The sequence below is a fragment of the Sminthopsis crassicaudata genome, chromosome 4 (assembly GCF_048593235.1).
Source record: "Sminthopsis crassicaudata isolate SCR6 chromosome 4, ASM4859323v1, whole genome shotgun sequence".
In the NCBI taxonomy this organism is placed as follows: domain Eukaryota; kingdom Metazoa; phylum Chordata; class Mammalia; order Dasyuromorphia; family Dasyuridae; genus Sminthopsis; species Sminthopsis crassicaudata.
The window spans coordinates 171,917,393-171,933,947 of record NC_133620.1 but is presented as its reverse complement, the minus strand read 5'-3'; the positions used below and the strand labels follow the sequence as shown (position 1 = coordinate 171,933,947).

General features: G+C 36.6%; 1 protein-coding gene across 2 annotated transcripts in view; it reads right to left on the bottom strand.

Annotated features, from left to right (window-relative positions):
• Positions 1-15,252, bottom strand: part of MTCL3 (MTCL family member 3) — a 41,191-nt gene extending 25,939 nt beyond the window's left edge. For both annotated transcript variants that reach the window (XM_074309881.1, XM_074309882.1), the window contains exons 1-4: positions 14,497-15,252; positions 9,978-11,251; positions 9,208-9,432; positions 7,699-7,857 (exon numbers count right to left, since the gene is read on the bottom strand). In XM_074309881.1, the coding sequence (XP_074165982.1) occupies positions 7,699-7,857; positions 9,208-9,432; positions 9,978-11,135 (1,542 nt within the window). In that variant the 5' untranslated portion in view covers positions 11,136-11,251; positions 14,497-15,252. The remainder of the gene's footprint in view (positions 1-7,698; positions 7,858-9,207; positions 9,433-9,977; positions 11,252-14,496) is intronic.
• Between the last annotated feature and the right edge of the window lie 1,303 nt (positions 15,253-16,555).

Here is a 16,555-nt window from a genome sequence, read left to right as displayed (position 1 = left end):
CTGTTATCAAGATCTCTTGATGTATAAATGAGTATTTAAAAAAAGAAAGATCTTATAATTTGCATTTACTCCACTGAAAGTTTTCTTGATGGTTTTAGTCTAGAATGTCAAGATGATTTTTGATCTTGTTTCCCAGCATGTACATTATTTTCTATTGTAAAGATGTTTTAAGATACAATTGATAATAAGTGAATTAATTCACAATTGATTAATGAATGATAGAGCATGAAACAAAAATTTTATACAAGATTAGAATAAAAGAAAACATTTCATATCCTATAAAATTGTCTCAAGATAAATTAGCACAATTTTTGGAAAAAAAAATCAGAGGGCATTTGCCCCAGTAATGTTTTTTTCAAATTGAAATTTGGCTAAATCATCAGAGCTCTAAGGAAAATGATCCTCATAAATGCAGTTTGCCTAAACAAGATAGAATCTTCCAAATTCACAAATACCCTGCTAGCATAATGATGTCTGTCATTAATGAAGCTTTTTCAAAATTGTCTATGGAAATGTATCTCTGATGAGCAGGGAAGCAGTGTGTTTATCGACATACCAACATGTCTTTGTTCATTATTCACTTGAATAAATCATAAATTGAGTTTTCTAATTATTTTAACTGTTATTCAAGACTCTTGGCCAATGAGATGGTATGAAATCTTCCTTTGTCAAGCACAGAAAAACAACAGCAGCTAATTTCATTAAAATATTAACTACTGTGTTTAATTGACTATGATAATGAAAACAAATTGCGTAAACAATTGATTTAATCAGAAGATTAATAAGGCATAGTTGGAATTTTTTGGGGGGGGGTCATAAGGGCTTTTTGCATTGAATCTCCATGACAACAAATAATAGACCTTGTCCCTTTCTAAAGATAACTAGGCAGGTAAAGAAAAGGAAAATTAAAGAGAGAAACTAAATGACAGGCCAAAATGACATTCATCTTTGGAATAAAGAGATTCCCCCCAAGAATGAACAGTTTGTCCATTTAAAATAGCAATAAAATGATAGCAGTGGTATAAGTCATGTCATCTTATTTCTTCAAAAAAAATATTCAAGTATAAAATCCTAGAAGAATAAAATAAAATTGCAATATGGGCAACATTTTCCATTATATGTTAATGAGTTTGGGTAACCATCCATTTTATACTTACTTTAAAAATCATATGGATATTGAAAACAAATAAACTAATTCAAGTACATGAAACCATCATTCCTTTTCTTTATCTTCTCCTTTTTTCTTATATTTTTCTTTCTTTCATTTTTATAAACATTTAAGCCATTCAGGAAGCTGGTCTAATTCTGCAATGGACAGTTTTAAAATGGAAATGATATAATCAAAGCAATGTTTAAGTCAAGTTAATCTGGACATCATATGGATGGATTGAAATGTCAAAATCTAGAGTCAAGCAGACTAACTTCTGCTAAATCAAATTGTGTGGAGCATTAAAAGTTTTGGAATGAAATGGAATTGTGGCAGCAAGAATAGAGAGAATAATATACTTGTGAAAGATATTTTGAAGAAATAAATAAGAACTAGCACATATATAGTGCTTTAAGATCAGCAAAATATTTTATAAATATTATCTTATTTCATCCTCATAATAACCCTAAAAGGCAGGTTCTAATATTGCCTCCATCCTACAAAGGAAAGAACCTGAGATAGACAGAAGTTAAGTGACTTTCTCAGAGTCACATTGTAAGTAATTAAGGCAGGATTTGAACTCAGGTGTTAGTTTCTGACTAAAATCAATATGTTGTAGTATATGTATCAACCATGATTCTGTCAGCCTGGAAACTCCCTATCCTAATGCATTAACTTAGGACTTAAATTTTGTTTCCTGAGGCTCAGACAAGTCCCACAATAAGTGACTAAGTTAAGAATTGAGCCAGAGTCTTCCTGAATCCAAGTCCAGAACTCTATCCATTGCACTTCCTTTCTAGGTAATGAGTGATAAAAGTCAAAGAATTAAAGATGCTGAGATGGTAAGTATGGATGACTAAAAGATGAGTGATATGATTCATGAAGACAGAGAATTTTGCAGCTAGAAATTGAGGGTGTGGATGAATTTGGTTTTGGACATGTTAAATTTAAGGTGAAGTGTGTGTAGCTGTTGGTGATATCAGAGTGGGATCTGGATAGAAGGAGAAAACAGGACTGGTGCTAAATACATTTAGAAGTCCTCAACATCCAAATATAGTAGTTCACGTCAGAAGAATGAATGAATTCTTGAGAGCATAGAGAGAGAAGGGTAAAAAGCTTTAAGGATTAGTCTTGTAGAATATTCACAAAGGCAATATTGCTAGCTTCTAAACAAGTTATACATAATTTAATAAAAATCTAAGAAAATATTTAAAGTTAATTATAGAAACAATATTCTTTGTAGCAATTTTATTCTTTTTTTTTCATTATATTTTTTTCAAGAAAATATTGATTGGTATTCTGGAATTATTGGGGAAAATGCCATTTTGGAAAGAAATTTAGAATGAAACCCAGAAAGTTTCCAAATTGTATATACCATTTGATTCAGCTATTTTACTACTACTAGGTCTACCTACCTCCCCCAAAAAAAATCAAAGAAAAAGGATCTATAGGTACAAAAATCATTATAGAAGTTATTTTTCCTGTAGCCAAAACAGGAAATGTACTCAATGCCAATCACTAAACAAATTGTGCTATATGAGTATAATGGAATATTACTGTACCATAACAAGTGATAAAAATGGGTAATTTTAGAGGAAACTAGGAAGACCTTTGTGTATTGATGCAAAATGAAGTAAGAAAAAATAAGAAAATAATTTATACAGTGACAGTTATCTATATACACAAATAATTATATGCGAATTATGTAATAACATTATACAGAAAAAGTTTTGAAAGATTTTATAACTAATCAGTGCAGTGACAAACTATGAGTCCAAAAGAATGAAGATCATTCTTCTCTTGACAGATGACAAACTTAAAATGCAGAAAACAACATACATTTTTGAACAATTAATGAGGAAATGTTTTGTCAAACTATATATATATACATATATATATATATATATATACATACATAGGTTTCTTTTTTAAAATTTGCTTAATAAAGCGGTTAGTGGGAAAGGCAGATTTATGTTAAAATACTTATTATCTGGAAAAACAAAGGAAAAAAATCGATAAATTCTAATACCAGTTTCTTTTCTTTAAGATGCCCATGTCTATGTTTCCAATTGAAATTTAAAAAAAAATGAAAATACTAAGAAAAAAATGTCCTATCATCTCTTGAAAAAGCAAAACAATTTAAAAAAAACACAAGCTCATAGGCAGTGTTTTCTCCAACCTACCTATCAGGTAAAATTTAGGAAATCAAGCAGTCTAGAATTTTAATAGAGAGTGAAATAGTAGGGATGCAACCTTTACCTGTTATCAGACTACATATAACCTAGTCATTTTTCAAATTTCAAATTCAAATTATTTTTAAAGAGTACATTCCAATAGAAAGTTTTTTGTTTGTTTTTTCCTCTGAAGAACCTGCAGAAATGCAAAAAGATGTCTTAAAATGGATGCTGTTAAATGATGCCAGAATGGTTAAGAGCCCTCTAGAGCAAGAAATGGGAAAAGCTAAGAAAATAATCCTCACAAGATGGAAAAATGTGAAGACAGAAAGGAAAATAGTTCTTTTTGAGAGAGAAGTGATGGGGAGGGGGTTAGAGAGAGAGATACAGACATATGGGTGAAGGAAGAAAGGGAAGGAAGGGAAGAGAGAAATGAAACTGAAACTCCTAATTTACATAAAATAGCATACACAAATACTTTATGTTAGCAATTAAAAAGACAGTTGCTTTGGCTCCGTTGCTATCTTGTCAGTAACCTAAATCTCCTTAAGCATGATAACTGAATGACTATGAAATAATTATTTTCTATGCTATTCTCTTTTCTCCCACTTAAAAATCTTTTTATTTTGTACAACATTTCCTTAGTGAAAAGGAACACTAAATAACTAGTAGAAATGATTTGTAATCTGGAGTTCACAGGTGCCAAAGTGCACTAAGAGGTCCCACAGCCTTTCAGTTGGCTGTGAACATTGGCTGGCTATCTTCCATACAGTTGCATTGGAAAAAAACAAAAAACAAAAAACAAAAAACAAAAAACAAAAAACAAAAAACAAAAAACAAAAAACAACAACAAAAAAAAAAACCTGAATTACTAAATGTCTTGTAGACATTTCTTACCCCCCTCATGTTCCTTGCTTCCATTCCTCAAGGCAGGAGACAGGCAGACATATGTGAGGTGTTACATGCAAGATGGGAGCAACTGGTAATGTCCCTAAAGCCAGTTAAACCCTAAACACCACAGCTTCCAGTCTCTAACAGATGGTTCATTGGCCTCTCTAGTGTTGTGCGACATCTGCATATCAATTAAAGCCAGAGATTGACTTTTCATTGTTCTATTTATATTTCATGATGGTATGAAATTAGTTTCTTCTATCTCATAATGAAATATTAGAGTTAATTCCTCTTTCCTCAATTAGTGGTTTATCTCAAAGGTCAAAAATTCACCAAGGATGAAGCAGATGGCTAACTGTGGTTATCTAAAGCCAAACAGGTATAAATTTAGGTTTACAATTCATAGTATTTACTCGCCTCAAGGCTCTTTCCAATCTAATTCCCTCCTATCCAACTTCAAGTGTGTACACATATATACATATGAAGCTTACACTTATGTAAGACTTTAAATTTTGCAGAGTCTACAGTGAGAAAGTTAATACAAGTTTTATTATTCTGAAACTCAGAAAACTTAACTGGTCACATGGCTAATCAAGATTTAAGCTTTCATAATCTGATTCCAAAATCAGTGCACTTTCTACTATATTTCTACTATACTATATATACTATTTCTTTTTTCTTTTTAAAAATACTGTTCCCTTTCTTAGCTTGCTTCAGGTCTTCTAGACTATGTCTCACCTTCATCCACTTTCTAGTTCCTTCCATTAGTGCCTTAAATAAAGTGCACTCTGTTTTCCTGTGTACAAAGCAAAATAACCCTCTGTACCAACTGTTGTTGGTTTTCTTAAATTTGACTAAATTTAATGACTAGGTGATGAATCACTACTTTATCTTCATAAAACTATGACTAATTCCAATATAGATCTAAATAGTCTCCATTGTTTCCACCACTGTTCTGAATATTATCATAATGTTTAAAGCAAAAAGATTTGGAATAAATCTTGCCAAGACATAAAAAACATACCTTCCCAATGTTGCATTTAGAAAAATTCACCCTCTCTTTCCCCCTTCTTCCTTCCTTTCTCTCTCTCTCTCTCTCTTTCTCTCTCTCTCTCTCTCTCTCTCTCTCTCTCTCTCTCTCTCTCTCTCTCTCTCTCTCTCTCTCTCTCTCTCTCCCTCTTCCTCTTACAAAATTGAAGCATCCATTCTTTTACCTTATGGACACTAATGAGTTTACTGCCAGTTCCTGGTCACACTCTCCCCATCCTCAAGAGAAAAGTAAAAAAAAAACAACAAAAAAAGAAAAATTATTGCTCCCCAAACTTCTTTAATTCCCATTTGAATTCTTATTTCCATGACACCAAAAGTGTATATGTAAAATTACTAGCTTTTTCCATTTTCGGATTAGTAAGCATTTGCTTTCTTCTGTTTTTATTCCTGTATTTGGCAGATTATAGATGAAATGCTGAAAATGTAGTCTGAACAGGAAATAAGATCATCAGATTACTTTTGCTGCACTGCTTTTTAAAATGGCTTCCTATTTTGATTTTTCTTGAAAATTAAATCACATAAGTAGATAATCAATACTATATTGTATGACCCATACTTAAATTTCATAGTACCGTTGGGACCCAAACTGGCTTTTGTCTGTGTCGCTATTTCTCATTTTCTTCTTCTTAAACAGTATATGCCATGCATTATAAATTTCCTTGTGTTTATTAAAATTGGTTTTTGAATATTTGAGTGTCACAAAAATGACTATTATTGTTTGTGTCCTGGTTAAACATTGCAAAGTTATTACAGAAATAAATTTTAAGGAGAAAGGCAAAAGCAAAAAAAAAAAAAAAAGGACCTTAACAAGCAGAAGCTTCAATCACATCTTTTTTCTTTCTACCTGTCCCCAAAATCATGTGCTACAAAATTTTTCAAAATATATTGAAAACATTTTCATTCCCACTATCAGGCACTTCAGTGGTAGACTGTTGGCAAAGTGATCACCATTAGAAATATGAAGCACATGATCATCCTTAGAAACATGAAGTAGTAAAGTAATTGGTCTTAGTTACAATGTACAAACCAGTAGGAAGTAAGGAAAAGAATCTAGGTCTTTTGGATCCAGTGGTCCCTATTAGGATTCTCCAGAGAATTTCATACATTCAGGTACTTGAAATCACCAGGAGAGCCACAAGAACATCTGCCAATTATGAAGGCAGTCAGCACAGACTGTACTGTGTGTTCTTTTCAAAGTAAAGTGGCATTGTACATCAAATAATAAGATAATTAAGACAGTAAGATCTTAAGTCATCCATTTTTCTAGATCCAGATATCCTATTCTTGACCTTAAGATTAAATTTTCCTATTCTCCATTGTAAAAACATTCATTCATTCATCCATCTATCCTTCTTGACACATTATGTTGTTAAAGTGTTTAGTGGAATTTCTTTTATTAAACTTCTTTCCCAGACAACAATGGTAAAGTTGTTCTTTAATGGTTGATATACCAAGCTAATTTACAGAATGAATACTAAAATTTTCTGGATTAATTCTTGGTATAGACTATATAAACCAATCAATAATCTTTTATTGATGAAAATTCTAGGAATGCAATAATTCTTACTTTCAAGATTTGAACCATTCTTACAAAGTTTATTATCATTTCCAGCACCTACCACAGTGCTTAATTAAGCATTTTTAAAATATTTGTTAAATGATCAAATAAACGATCCCCAGCATAATCTGGAAAGAGAGCTAGACTTGGAGAGAGGAGTAGATTCAAATACCACCTCAAACACTTTCTACTTGTATAGCTAGAGACAAGTCCCAAAAAACTCTTAGAACCTCTGTTTATTCATCTGTAAAATGGTGTTATAATACTTATGATTATGAACATATAATGCTTTAAGGTTAGAAAAGTTTCACAAACTTTAATTTACGTTTCTTGTATTACCTATCTTATAGAGTTGTTGAGGAAAGCCCTAAAGAAGCAAAAAAAAATATTAATTATGATCATTATTACTTTTATTCTTCTGTTTAGGTCAGGCAAATATTTGATAATAATAATCATAACTAACACTTATATAGTGATTACTATGTGCTAAGAACTGTGCTAAGTACTTTACAATTATTTTCTCATTTGAGGCCTCATACCAGTCCTGGAGATAAGTGCTATTATTATACAGATGAAGAGACTGAGGCAAACAGAGGTTAAGTGACTTGCCCAGGATGTTGCCCAGCTAGAAAGTGTCTGAGGTCAGTTTAGAATTCAGATCTTCCTGACTCCCGGCCCAGGAATCTATCTATCCATTGAAATGCTTAGACAGTGTAGCTTGTTTGCCAATCATTGCATAAATGACAGAATCCCACATAAGCAAGAAACTCTTAATTACATGTTTCATGGAGAGAATGATATTCAACAAATCATCCCAAATTAAATTAGTTGTTTTTAAAGAGCTTAAAACACACACTATAAAATAATGCAACACTGACCTCTTTCATTTTTTCCAATTCATTCTGTAAAGCCTGTTTTGCAATCTCAACTTCTATAAGCTGTTGCCTCAATTTCTCATTTTCATCTTCTGTTGTGGTACGTTTTTCTTCTACATTTTCCAATTCATGGTGAAGTCTCACTGAAACATCCTTCGCAACCTAAATTAAATTATATTTTCAAAATCACAAGATGTGATTATATCATGATGGGGGGGGGATAGTTTTCAGTAAATAGAAAAAAAGGTTTTTAAAAATACTTCATTTTAGTTTTCAGCACTAAATCTGTATGATAAAGGCCTTTCTTTACATTTTCTAGGGGAACAAATGCAAATATTCTTAGATGGTTTTCATTATATTATCCTTGGAAATTTGGCTTTGATTTTAGTAGTAGGGCAGAACCCAGTGAATATTGGAATTCAATGAAAAAGAAGTCTCTCAGACTTCCTTGAAAATAAGAATAAGTTAACTAAAAAATTCAAACCCCGTGTCCTTGTCCTGTCATAGAAATGTGACTATGTCATAGAAATCAATCTTATATGTGATTACTGACAATGATAACAGATTTTGAATTTTCAACTCAGATTCTAAGAGGAAGGTAGGAGGAGGAACAAAACTAATGTTGCTGATAACACCTGTTTGATAATTTTCAATCTTTCAATGATGAGATTTTCTCTCGTGGTCGAGGTTTGAAAAACAGCTTTTTTTCAGTTTAAGTGCAAGATTAACCCCATGATTTCATTTTCTCCACTTCTTGAGTTTTTCAGAAAGCAGCAAATGGGCTGCATTTAGTTTTGAAAGAAAGTGTAAGGAGTGGTAAAAAGGAAGTATGAGGAAGGGAAGAGTTTGGATTATAACTGAATTTTAAAGGTTGGGTAGAACATTAGAAATTATCTAGTCCAGTTCTCATATTTTTCAGGTGAAGAAATTGTGGGCAAGAGATTTTTGCTTCAGGTCACTAAGGTATAGAAAGATTGTTCCTGTACACAGACCCTATACTTAGTTTCAGTATTTTCTGTGTCTTTCAATATGGCCTCCCACTGAAGAGGTTCTCATTCTCTTCATCCTGGGAATCCAATATTCCAATAAAGTTCAGATGTTAAACAGCTCAGAGAGATGAAATTTTCTGTAAATCTTGCTATCACCACTTCTTTGCCAATCTCTAAGGAATAAAAAGGTACCTCTTTCCCCTGAATGCATCTGTTTTCATCTAGAAGATATATATATATACATATACATACATATACATACATATATATACATATATATATATACATATATATATATACATATATATATGTATATATATGTAAAGAATTCTATCTGGCAAGAAACCCCATATCCGTAGCTAATTCTTGATTGCTTTTTTGGGGCCTAGTTATCTTGCTGCATACTCCACCCAATCTCTAAACCTCTGCAGAGCCCTGCCCACCCACCTCAACTTCCTCTAAATGCCCCACCCACTTGGCTCTCCAAAGATTCCAGGATACTCAACTCCTATTCTACACAAACCTTAAGATCTTGCTCCATACTTCTTAATAGCTCCCCATCTATTTCCCCGGTCTGCGCATAGCGGAGTCTCTTGCGTTCTGCTTTGCGGAGGCGGTACTGCAGAATTCGGCAGTTTTTGTTGGCTCTTTCCAACTCGTGGCGCATTTCCTGCAGCTGACAGGCATCCTCCTCAAAGAAACTGTCCCTCATCTCATCCATTTCGGTCCTTAGTTCATCAATTTCATTCTGAGGCGAGGAAAGAAAGGAAAAGGAAGTAGAAAATGAGGAAAGCAGTAAGAGACCGAGCCTACATTAACTTCCCCCTTAAAAAAAAAAAAAAAAAAGCCCCACCCTACAACAGTTCGTCCCCAATATAGAGTAGTGAGAAAGGAGTGTCAGGGAAAGGGGAGAAAGTCGTAAATTAAGCCTTCCCTGGTTTTCTTTCTCCCTCGGGCTTTCTTTTCCGGAAAATGTGGGAGAAATTACGACCACGAAAGAATTGAAGGCCAGAAGTGGGTTTTCAATAAAATCGAATATTATCGAATCCATGCTCTATCATTTTCTTCAAAAACAAACACTTAGGAACTAGGAAAATAACTACATGAATAATAGCCAATAAAGGGAGGAACTGGCCTTTATGTTTGGGGTTTGCTTAACCTTTTCCTCCTTGGATTTCCTTCCTTTCAGGTGCAGGCTGTGTATAACAGGTTAGAAGCATCTCACCCTTAACTCGACACATCCTATTTCTTTCAGATCCACACCCTTCCTCTCCCATTTTTCCACACCCTCACCTTGAGGGTCTCGTTCTCCTCTCGCAGCTTCTCCATTTCTTCTTGCATCTCTTCTTGTTCCTGTAGCTGCTGCTGTTGCTGCGGTGGTAAAGGCGGAGCAGTGGCTTGCATCCCCCCACTGCTTGGGCTGCCCCCTGCCCCCTGCTGTAGGCCTTCTGCTGCAGCCGCCATTGGGGAGGGGGAAGGGGAGGAAAGAGGCTCCGAGGCGGCTGTGGCGACTGGAGAACTGCTATTGCTACTGCTGCTGCTCTTGGTTTGCATTTGAGCTGCTGCCGCCGCTGCTGCCGCCGCCCGCTCCTTCTTAAGATGAAACTGGATGAGCTCAGACTGCAGACATCCCTCTTTCCAGTAGCCACCACCGCCCCCAGCAACGACACTCCCAGGGTTTCTACTGGTGGGGACCGGGGTTTTGCCAGTAGAGGAGGAGGAAGACGGTGAAGAAGAGGCCACCTCGCCTCCGCCGCTGCCACCTCTCTGAGGCGTGCGCCCTGCTTTACCTCGCCAGCCCCTGGGCGGCGGCGGTTGCAGAGCGCCCCCCTCCCTTTCCCCGGAGCCTCCTCCTGCTCCTGCTCCTCCTCCTCCCCCACTTCCCCCTCCTCCTCCCCCTCCTCCTAGCTGAACCTTCTCCGCTGGTTTGGGGGTCGCGGTTTCCCCATCCCGAGGAGGCTCCTCAGTGGGTAAAAGTCTCCTGTTCCCCACCGTGGTTGGGGTACCGGCTGGAGATGCTTCAGCACCACCTGCAGATTGGACAGCTCCCAGCGGGGAGCCTTTGAGCGTAGCAGGCGGCGGCTGCTTTTCCCCTGCCCCTCCCCCTCCTTCTCCTCCTCCGCTGCTGCTGCCGCCGCCGCCTCCCCGGATGCCAGCGGGAGTCACTAGGCGACTGCTATTGGATTTCGATCCCTGCTGTTGCTGCTGCAGCTGAAGCTGCTGCTGCCTGGCAGAGTTGAGTTTGGTGCCCGTTCCTACAGGGGATCTGGCGGCAGTGGCAGTCTGTCGGACTGTACTGTCCCTGAGTCTGGCCGGTGACTGAGCCCTCTGCTGTTTTCTGCTGCTGCCCTCAGGATGCAGGCGAGGCTCCGCGGTGGCGGCGGCGGCAGCAGCTGCAGCTGCAGCAGCAGAGGCAGCCGGGGCAGCGCCCCCGACAGGTAGCTGATTCATGGTGGGACGTGGATGGTTTATCTAAAGTCACATTCCCAAAAGGGATTGAACGACTTTCATCATTCGATGATCCTCCTTCTCTATCTTCGCCATCGCCGACAGTCTTATCTTTAAATCTGAGAGACAAATAGGAGACAAACATGCTTGCCTTGTATGTTACAGGAGAGATCGCTGGATGAAAAATGATGATGCTTGGGAGGTACTTAATACAAACGTATTTTTCTCCTAATGGAGGAAAACACCAAGTTTCTACTTGCCATAATGATCTTGGGAGATGATGTGCTACCATTATTATCCTCCATAACAATATTGAGACTCAGAAACCTTTTAGGTGGGGTTCTATTTTGGATGCTGTATTGTATTCGATATAATCAGATATGTTATGTGGAAATCGTATGGGATTATGTAGTGAGGGATTTGAGCATGAAGGAGCAAGAGGTGAAAAGTGAGAAATAATGGGAGGAAGGGAGCAGCTGAAAAGGGAGCATAAGAAGCTCAGAAGAAGAGGAATGAGGAAAGGGAAAAAAGGAAAGGAAGAGAAAAAAGCATTACAGCAATAATGATGATAGATGGGCAAAACAATTCTAAATCTCTATGTTTTGGTTGATTTAAGAATATCCATACTATATATGGCTTTAAAGAAAAGTGTTTCAACAGTTTTATTTGAAAAGGAAGAAAACAACTTGGTGCAGCAGGAAAAAAAAAAAGGCAATAAATTTGGCATCCACATTTTAGTTCTAGTTCAGTTTTTGCCAATCACAGGCTTCATAACCTTGAGCAAGATCCTTATCTTCTGTTTTTCTTGGTTTTCTCATTGGTAAAATGGAGCTGAATTAAATAATCTGCTAAATCTCAGGATTTACAACTGGAAGTATCCTTAGAGCCATCTACTTCAACCCTCCCATTTTATAGATGAGGAAACCAATTCAAACTCAAAGTTTGAATGATTTGCCCGTAATTACACAGATAGAAAGGAAAAGATTCTGAATTTGAATTTAGTTTTGCTAGACTCCAAACTCAGAAGTCTTTATAATTTACTCTGCTGTCTGTAGTTTAGCTTAAAAAGAAAAACAACCTAAAAAACCAAAACTTCCTAAAAAAGGAAATAATATAACTTTTCAAAATACTAAGGAATTGTTTTTTGAGGAATCTGTCTTAAAATACAACCTAACACTGGTCTTTATAGAGTAGACTTTTTTCAACTTTGTAGGATCTCTAAACTTATATTAGACTAGGATAGGATAAATTCTATACTACAATAATATATAATAGCAATGTCTTATATTTATATAGCATTTTGAGAGGCAGCATAGAATAGTATACAATGGTTAGAATTCTGGATTTGGAGTCAGGAAAACTTGGGTTTATATTCTACCTCTTCCCTTTCCTAGATATGACCAAGAGCAAATCACTTAACCTCTGAGCTTCAGACTATAAAAGATAGATAGGTGACAATTCTTAATCCACCAGTGAAATCCAAGATTTAAAAATCACATTCCTTACCACAAAGAAATTGAAGCACAGAAAAGCTAAATTATTTCAATTAAAATGAAACTCCTAAACAAATTCAGTAAATTGCTGTATCTTACAAAACCAATTCTCTCTCTTCTAGAAAACAATCCCAGGAGAACTTTTCTTTAATTCATTGTTATCTTCTGTAATCATAATGGGGAACGGTAACTCCTTTTGAATGAAGGCACTTATTTCAGTTCCTTATCCTGTACTGCGGACCATGGACCTATCTCTTTTCCCTGTGAGAAATGATATATAACCCTTTGGAATAAGATTTATTGACAGTAATCATGACTATTCTACATCTTATTGGTCTATTGAATCTTAATTTGCATTAATAATTGTATCAGTCTATAAGATTTACATTTGGGTATACTTGAAATATTTAATATTTTGCATATAAATGAATGTGGGTATGTAATTAAAGTACCAAATCCCAAGCTTCCTTTCCCTTCAGTTATTTATTTATTTAGTTGTTTATTTATTTATTTATTTTTATGTGTGCTGAGTCCATCGAAAATTGATATAAATTTTCTAGGGTTTTTCAAACAAAGGACTATACTTTCAAGAAATTCATTAATCCAAACTATCTGTATCTTAGAAGAGAATGACTCAGAGAAGCAGTCCTGATTTGGTTTGGCAAGGTCAGAGACCATTTTATGTCCTCTGTGAAAATTAGATTATGGAATAGTCTCCGTTGAAAAAGGCCAAGTGTCAATAATGGGGTTACCAGCAATCTTGATATTCCTCCACCCCCATCCCCCAAGGGAAGCTCCTAAAATGATTGCAGGAAAAGTGCATGACTTAGCAGAAAGTTCCCAAGTATTAACTGTTTCTAGAATTCTAGTTTCTGACTACTCTGGGGGCTGCATAGAGTTCATATATTATTCCCTCGAATATTCCACATGTCGTTTCATATATTATTTATCTTCCTCTACTATTTTAAATATTTTCCCTCTGCAAATATTCAATATTCACTGAATTGAATTCGTACTGCACTTAAAGAGTTCCCAGATACCCACTAATGGAGAACAAAGAAAACCTTGAAAAAAGTTGTTTCAACTTGCTTTTTTCCTCTTCTCCCCCAATTCTATTTATTCACAGCGTATCTGCAAATCCTCCTGAAATTTCACTGCATCAAAGTCTTTGGAAAGGGCCAAACAGACCTAAGTTGAATTACAATACCAGTGGACACTAAGGAGTTGATACTATGTTTGGCTATAACTGGCAGGGACCACCTGCAATCCAGTGCATAGTTGGCAGGTCACCATTAGGCTGCAGTCTGTCCTACTGCTTTCGGCTCAGAAACAATGTCCTAGTCCGCTTTAAATCAGCAACACGCTCTGGCGATCAGTTGCTATCACGTGGTTGTCAGAAAGTGACAGAACGTCGCCTCTCTAGCTTTTCTTATTGAAATTTCCGTTCAAGAAACCAAGAGAACCAAGGAAAAACGAAATCACTAACAGCTACAGCAACAATAACAAAACTCCCCAATCCCTCCCAAATGCACAGATTTCCACTGCCCCATAGGCTGCCTCATCAGGAATTCAGAATTTCGTATTAGAAGTACTTCCTTCACAAGATTGATCCGACCAGTTTGGAGAAGATACTAGTCTCCAGCGGGTCTTTATTTATTTATTTATTTTGTTTTTGTTTTTTTAATCTTTTGGGAACAGTAGGGAAAGGTTTATAGTGGACCCATTCTTTAAAAGTGGAGAAAAGTTCCATTTTCTCGGCATAGCTACCTTCCCATGCCCCCTTCCCCACTCGAGCCTCAGAACAATGGCGTTAATGTTAGGCAGCGTGGGTGGTGGCAGCAAACGAGAGTGAGCAAGCGTTCATTACTCACCCAAGATGCCAGCTGCCCGACTGCTGTTACTTAGACACGTCCACTCGAGGTACCAAGAGGAGCCAGACTATCTTCAGGAAGTGCAGTATAATTCAGGAGCTGACTTCACCGGGACTGACGGAAGAGGGAATCACAGACTGAAGAGAGAAAGAAAAAGGAGAAAGCAAAGCAAAGAAGGAGGGGGGGGGGGGGAAAAACCCGCTACAGCTAGGCACGGCGTCTAAAGAAGCCACGCCCAAAGCTGGACCAGCAAGATCCACTCCCAGCGCCCAGTCCTCATCTTCTTGCACGTGGCCAGAGATAACAAAGCCAATAGAAAAAGAAAAAAAAAAAAGAGGGCTTTGCTCATCACTCTCGATGAGAATGGAGGCAAGATTTTCTCTTTGGTTTAGCCCACCCCGGGAAGCTCAATCTTCTCGATCAATTATTTATTTGCACTTTCATACGAAGGCTGACTCAAACTGCTAGTAGAGCTGTGACGTCTCCTGATGCGGCGGCACAGTGCTTGCTAGCGGCAGGGGGTGAGGGGTGGGGGGAGTTTTCTTTGTTCGCTCACTTTAATTTTCATCCGAGCTTTTTACGCTGAATTCTCCACTAACCGGACAATTTCCCCAAAGCGATAACGGTTAGTCTTATCCAACTGTCCCACAGATCAAGGATTTCTACAAAGTCACTTATAGTAAGGAATGAAAAAAATCAAGACTATATCCATAAGGGAAATCATTTCCCGTTGGGTGTGCCCTTTTACATTTCTTTGTCTCCTCGTTTCTTAAATGCCTCTCCTCCGCCCCCCACCCCCACCCCCCGCACCTTCTCCTCCCCGCCCCCCTATGCCCTGCCTCTGCCCCACCCTCCTCTTTTTACGCTAGGGACAGCAGCTTAGAAAGGCATCTTTTTCAAGATCTATAGCTTGATTTTAATATTGGAAAAGAAGGATTAAAAAAAATTACACATTAAACTAAGGAAAAAAGGAGGGGTGGAGACAGCTTAGGACCTTTTCTTTGAGTATTTAATGTAGTTATAAAACAATTTAAACAGCGAATGTTTTATTTTTTCTTGCTTTATGGCAAGAAATGGTTATTATACTTTTTTTTTGGTCAAGAAAAAAATCTTGTCGAGAGTCTGAAAGACTCAAAATTGAACAGATTATCTCCCTGAAATTTTAATTCTCCTTCAATCTATAATCCACCTTTGATGGTAAAATTCTGTAAATTTAGTAATACTTCCTGGAATAGTGAATAGAGTGCTTCTGGGCTATGATCAGAAAAAATGGCTAGAGCACTGGGCTTCGAGTCAGGAAAACCTGAGCTTGAATTCGGACTTGTTAGTTGTGTGACCCAAAAAAGTCTATTCCGTCTTCTTCAACCCTTCATTTGTGAAATGGTGACAATCGAATTTACTTCATAGGGTTGTTGTAAAGATCAAATGATATAACTTTTGTAAAGTGATTTGAAAGCCTTAAAGATTGTAGAAATATTAATTATTACCGTTTATTTACCTACTACTGCTGCTGCTATTGAGGAAATGCCACCTTAGGGACTCTCTCTCCAATTTGGGTGAGTCTTTAGATATCTCTATATCTCAGTTTCCTCTAAATGCCTTACAATGTCATTGACAGAAGAGGGCTTTGCAAAAAATAAAGTTTTTTACAGCATAAAAGTGGAAAACCCATAATATTTGAAATTGTCGTCTTGAGACCCAGTTCAATTCCTTGCTACTACTTTTATCTAGGACACCCTTTTCTTATCTTCATGTAGTTTACTAATCAAAGATCTTTGAATATAGAGTCTATTTTATTCCTTATACTGTCATTCATTCTAGCACAATATCTATCTATTAAGTGCTTAATAAATATCTTGGATTTATTTGGTGTTTAATGTTAAAAACAAGCAATAATGGAAGAGTTTTTACTATAATCAAAACTCATTGGCAAATTCTTGCAAAGGGTTTAGGTAATATCTGGAAACTAACAACAAAAACAACAAAGGGTGATTAGGTGCCAGATTATTGAGGGGATATTTCAAGCAGTATTTGATACAAAAAATCATCATAATCATCT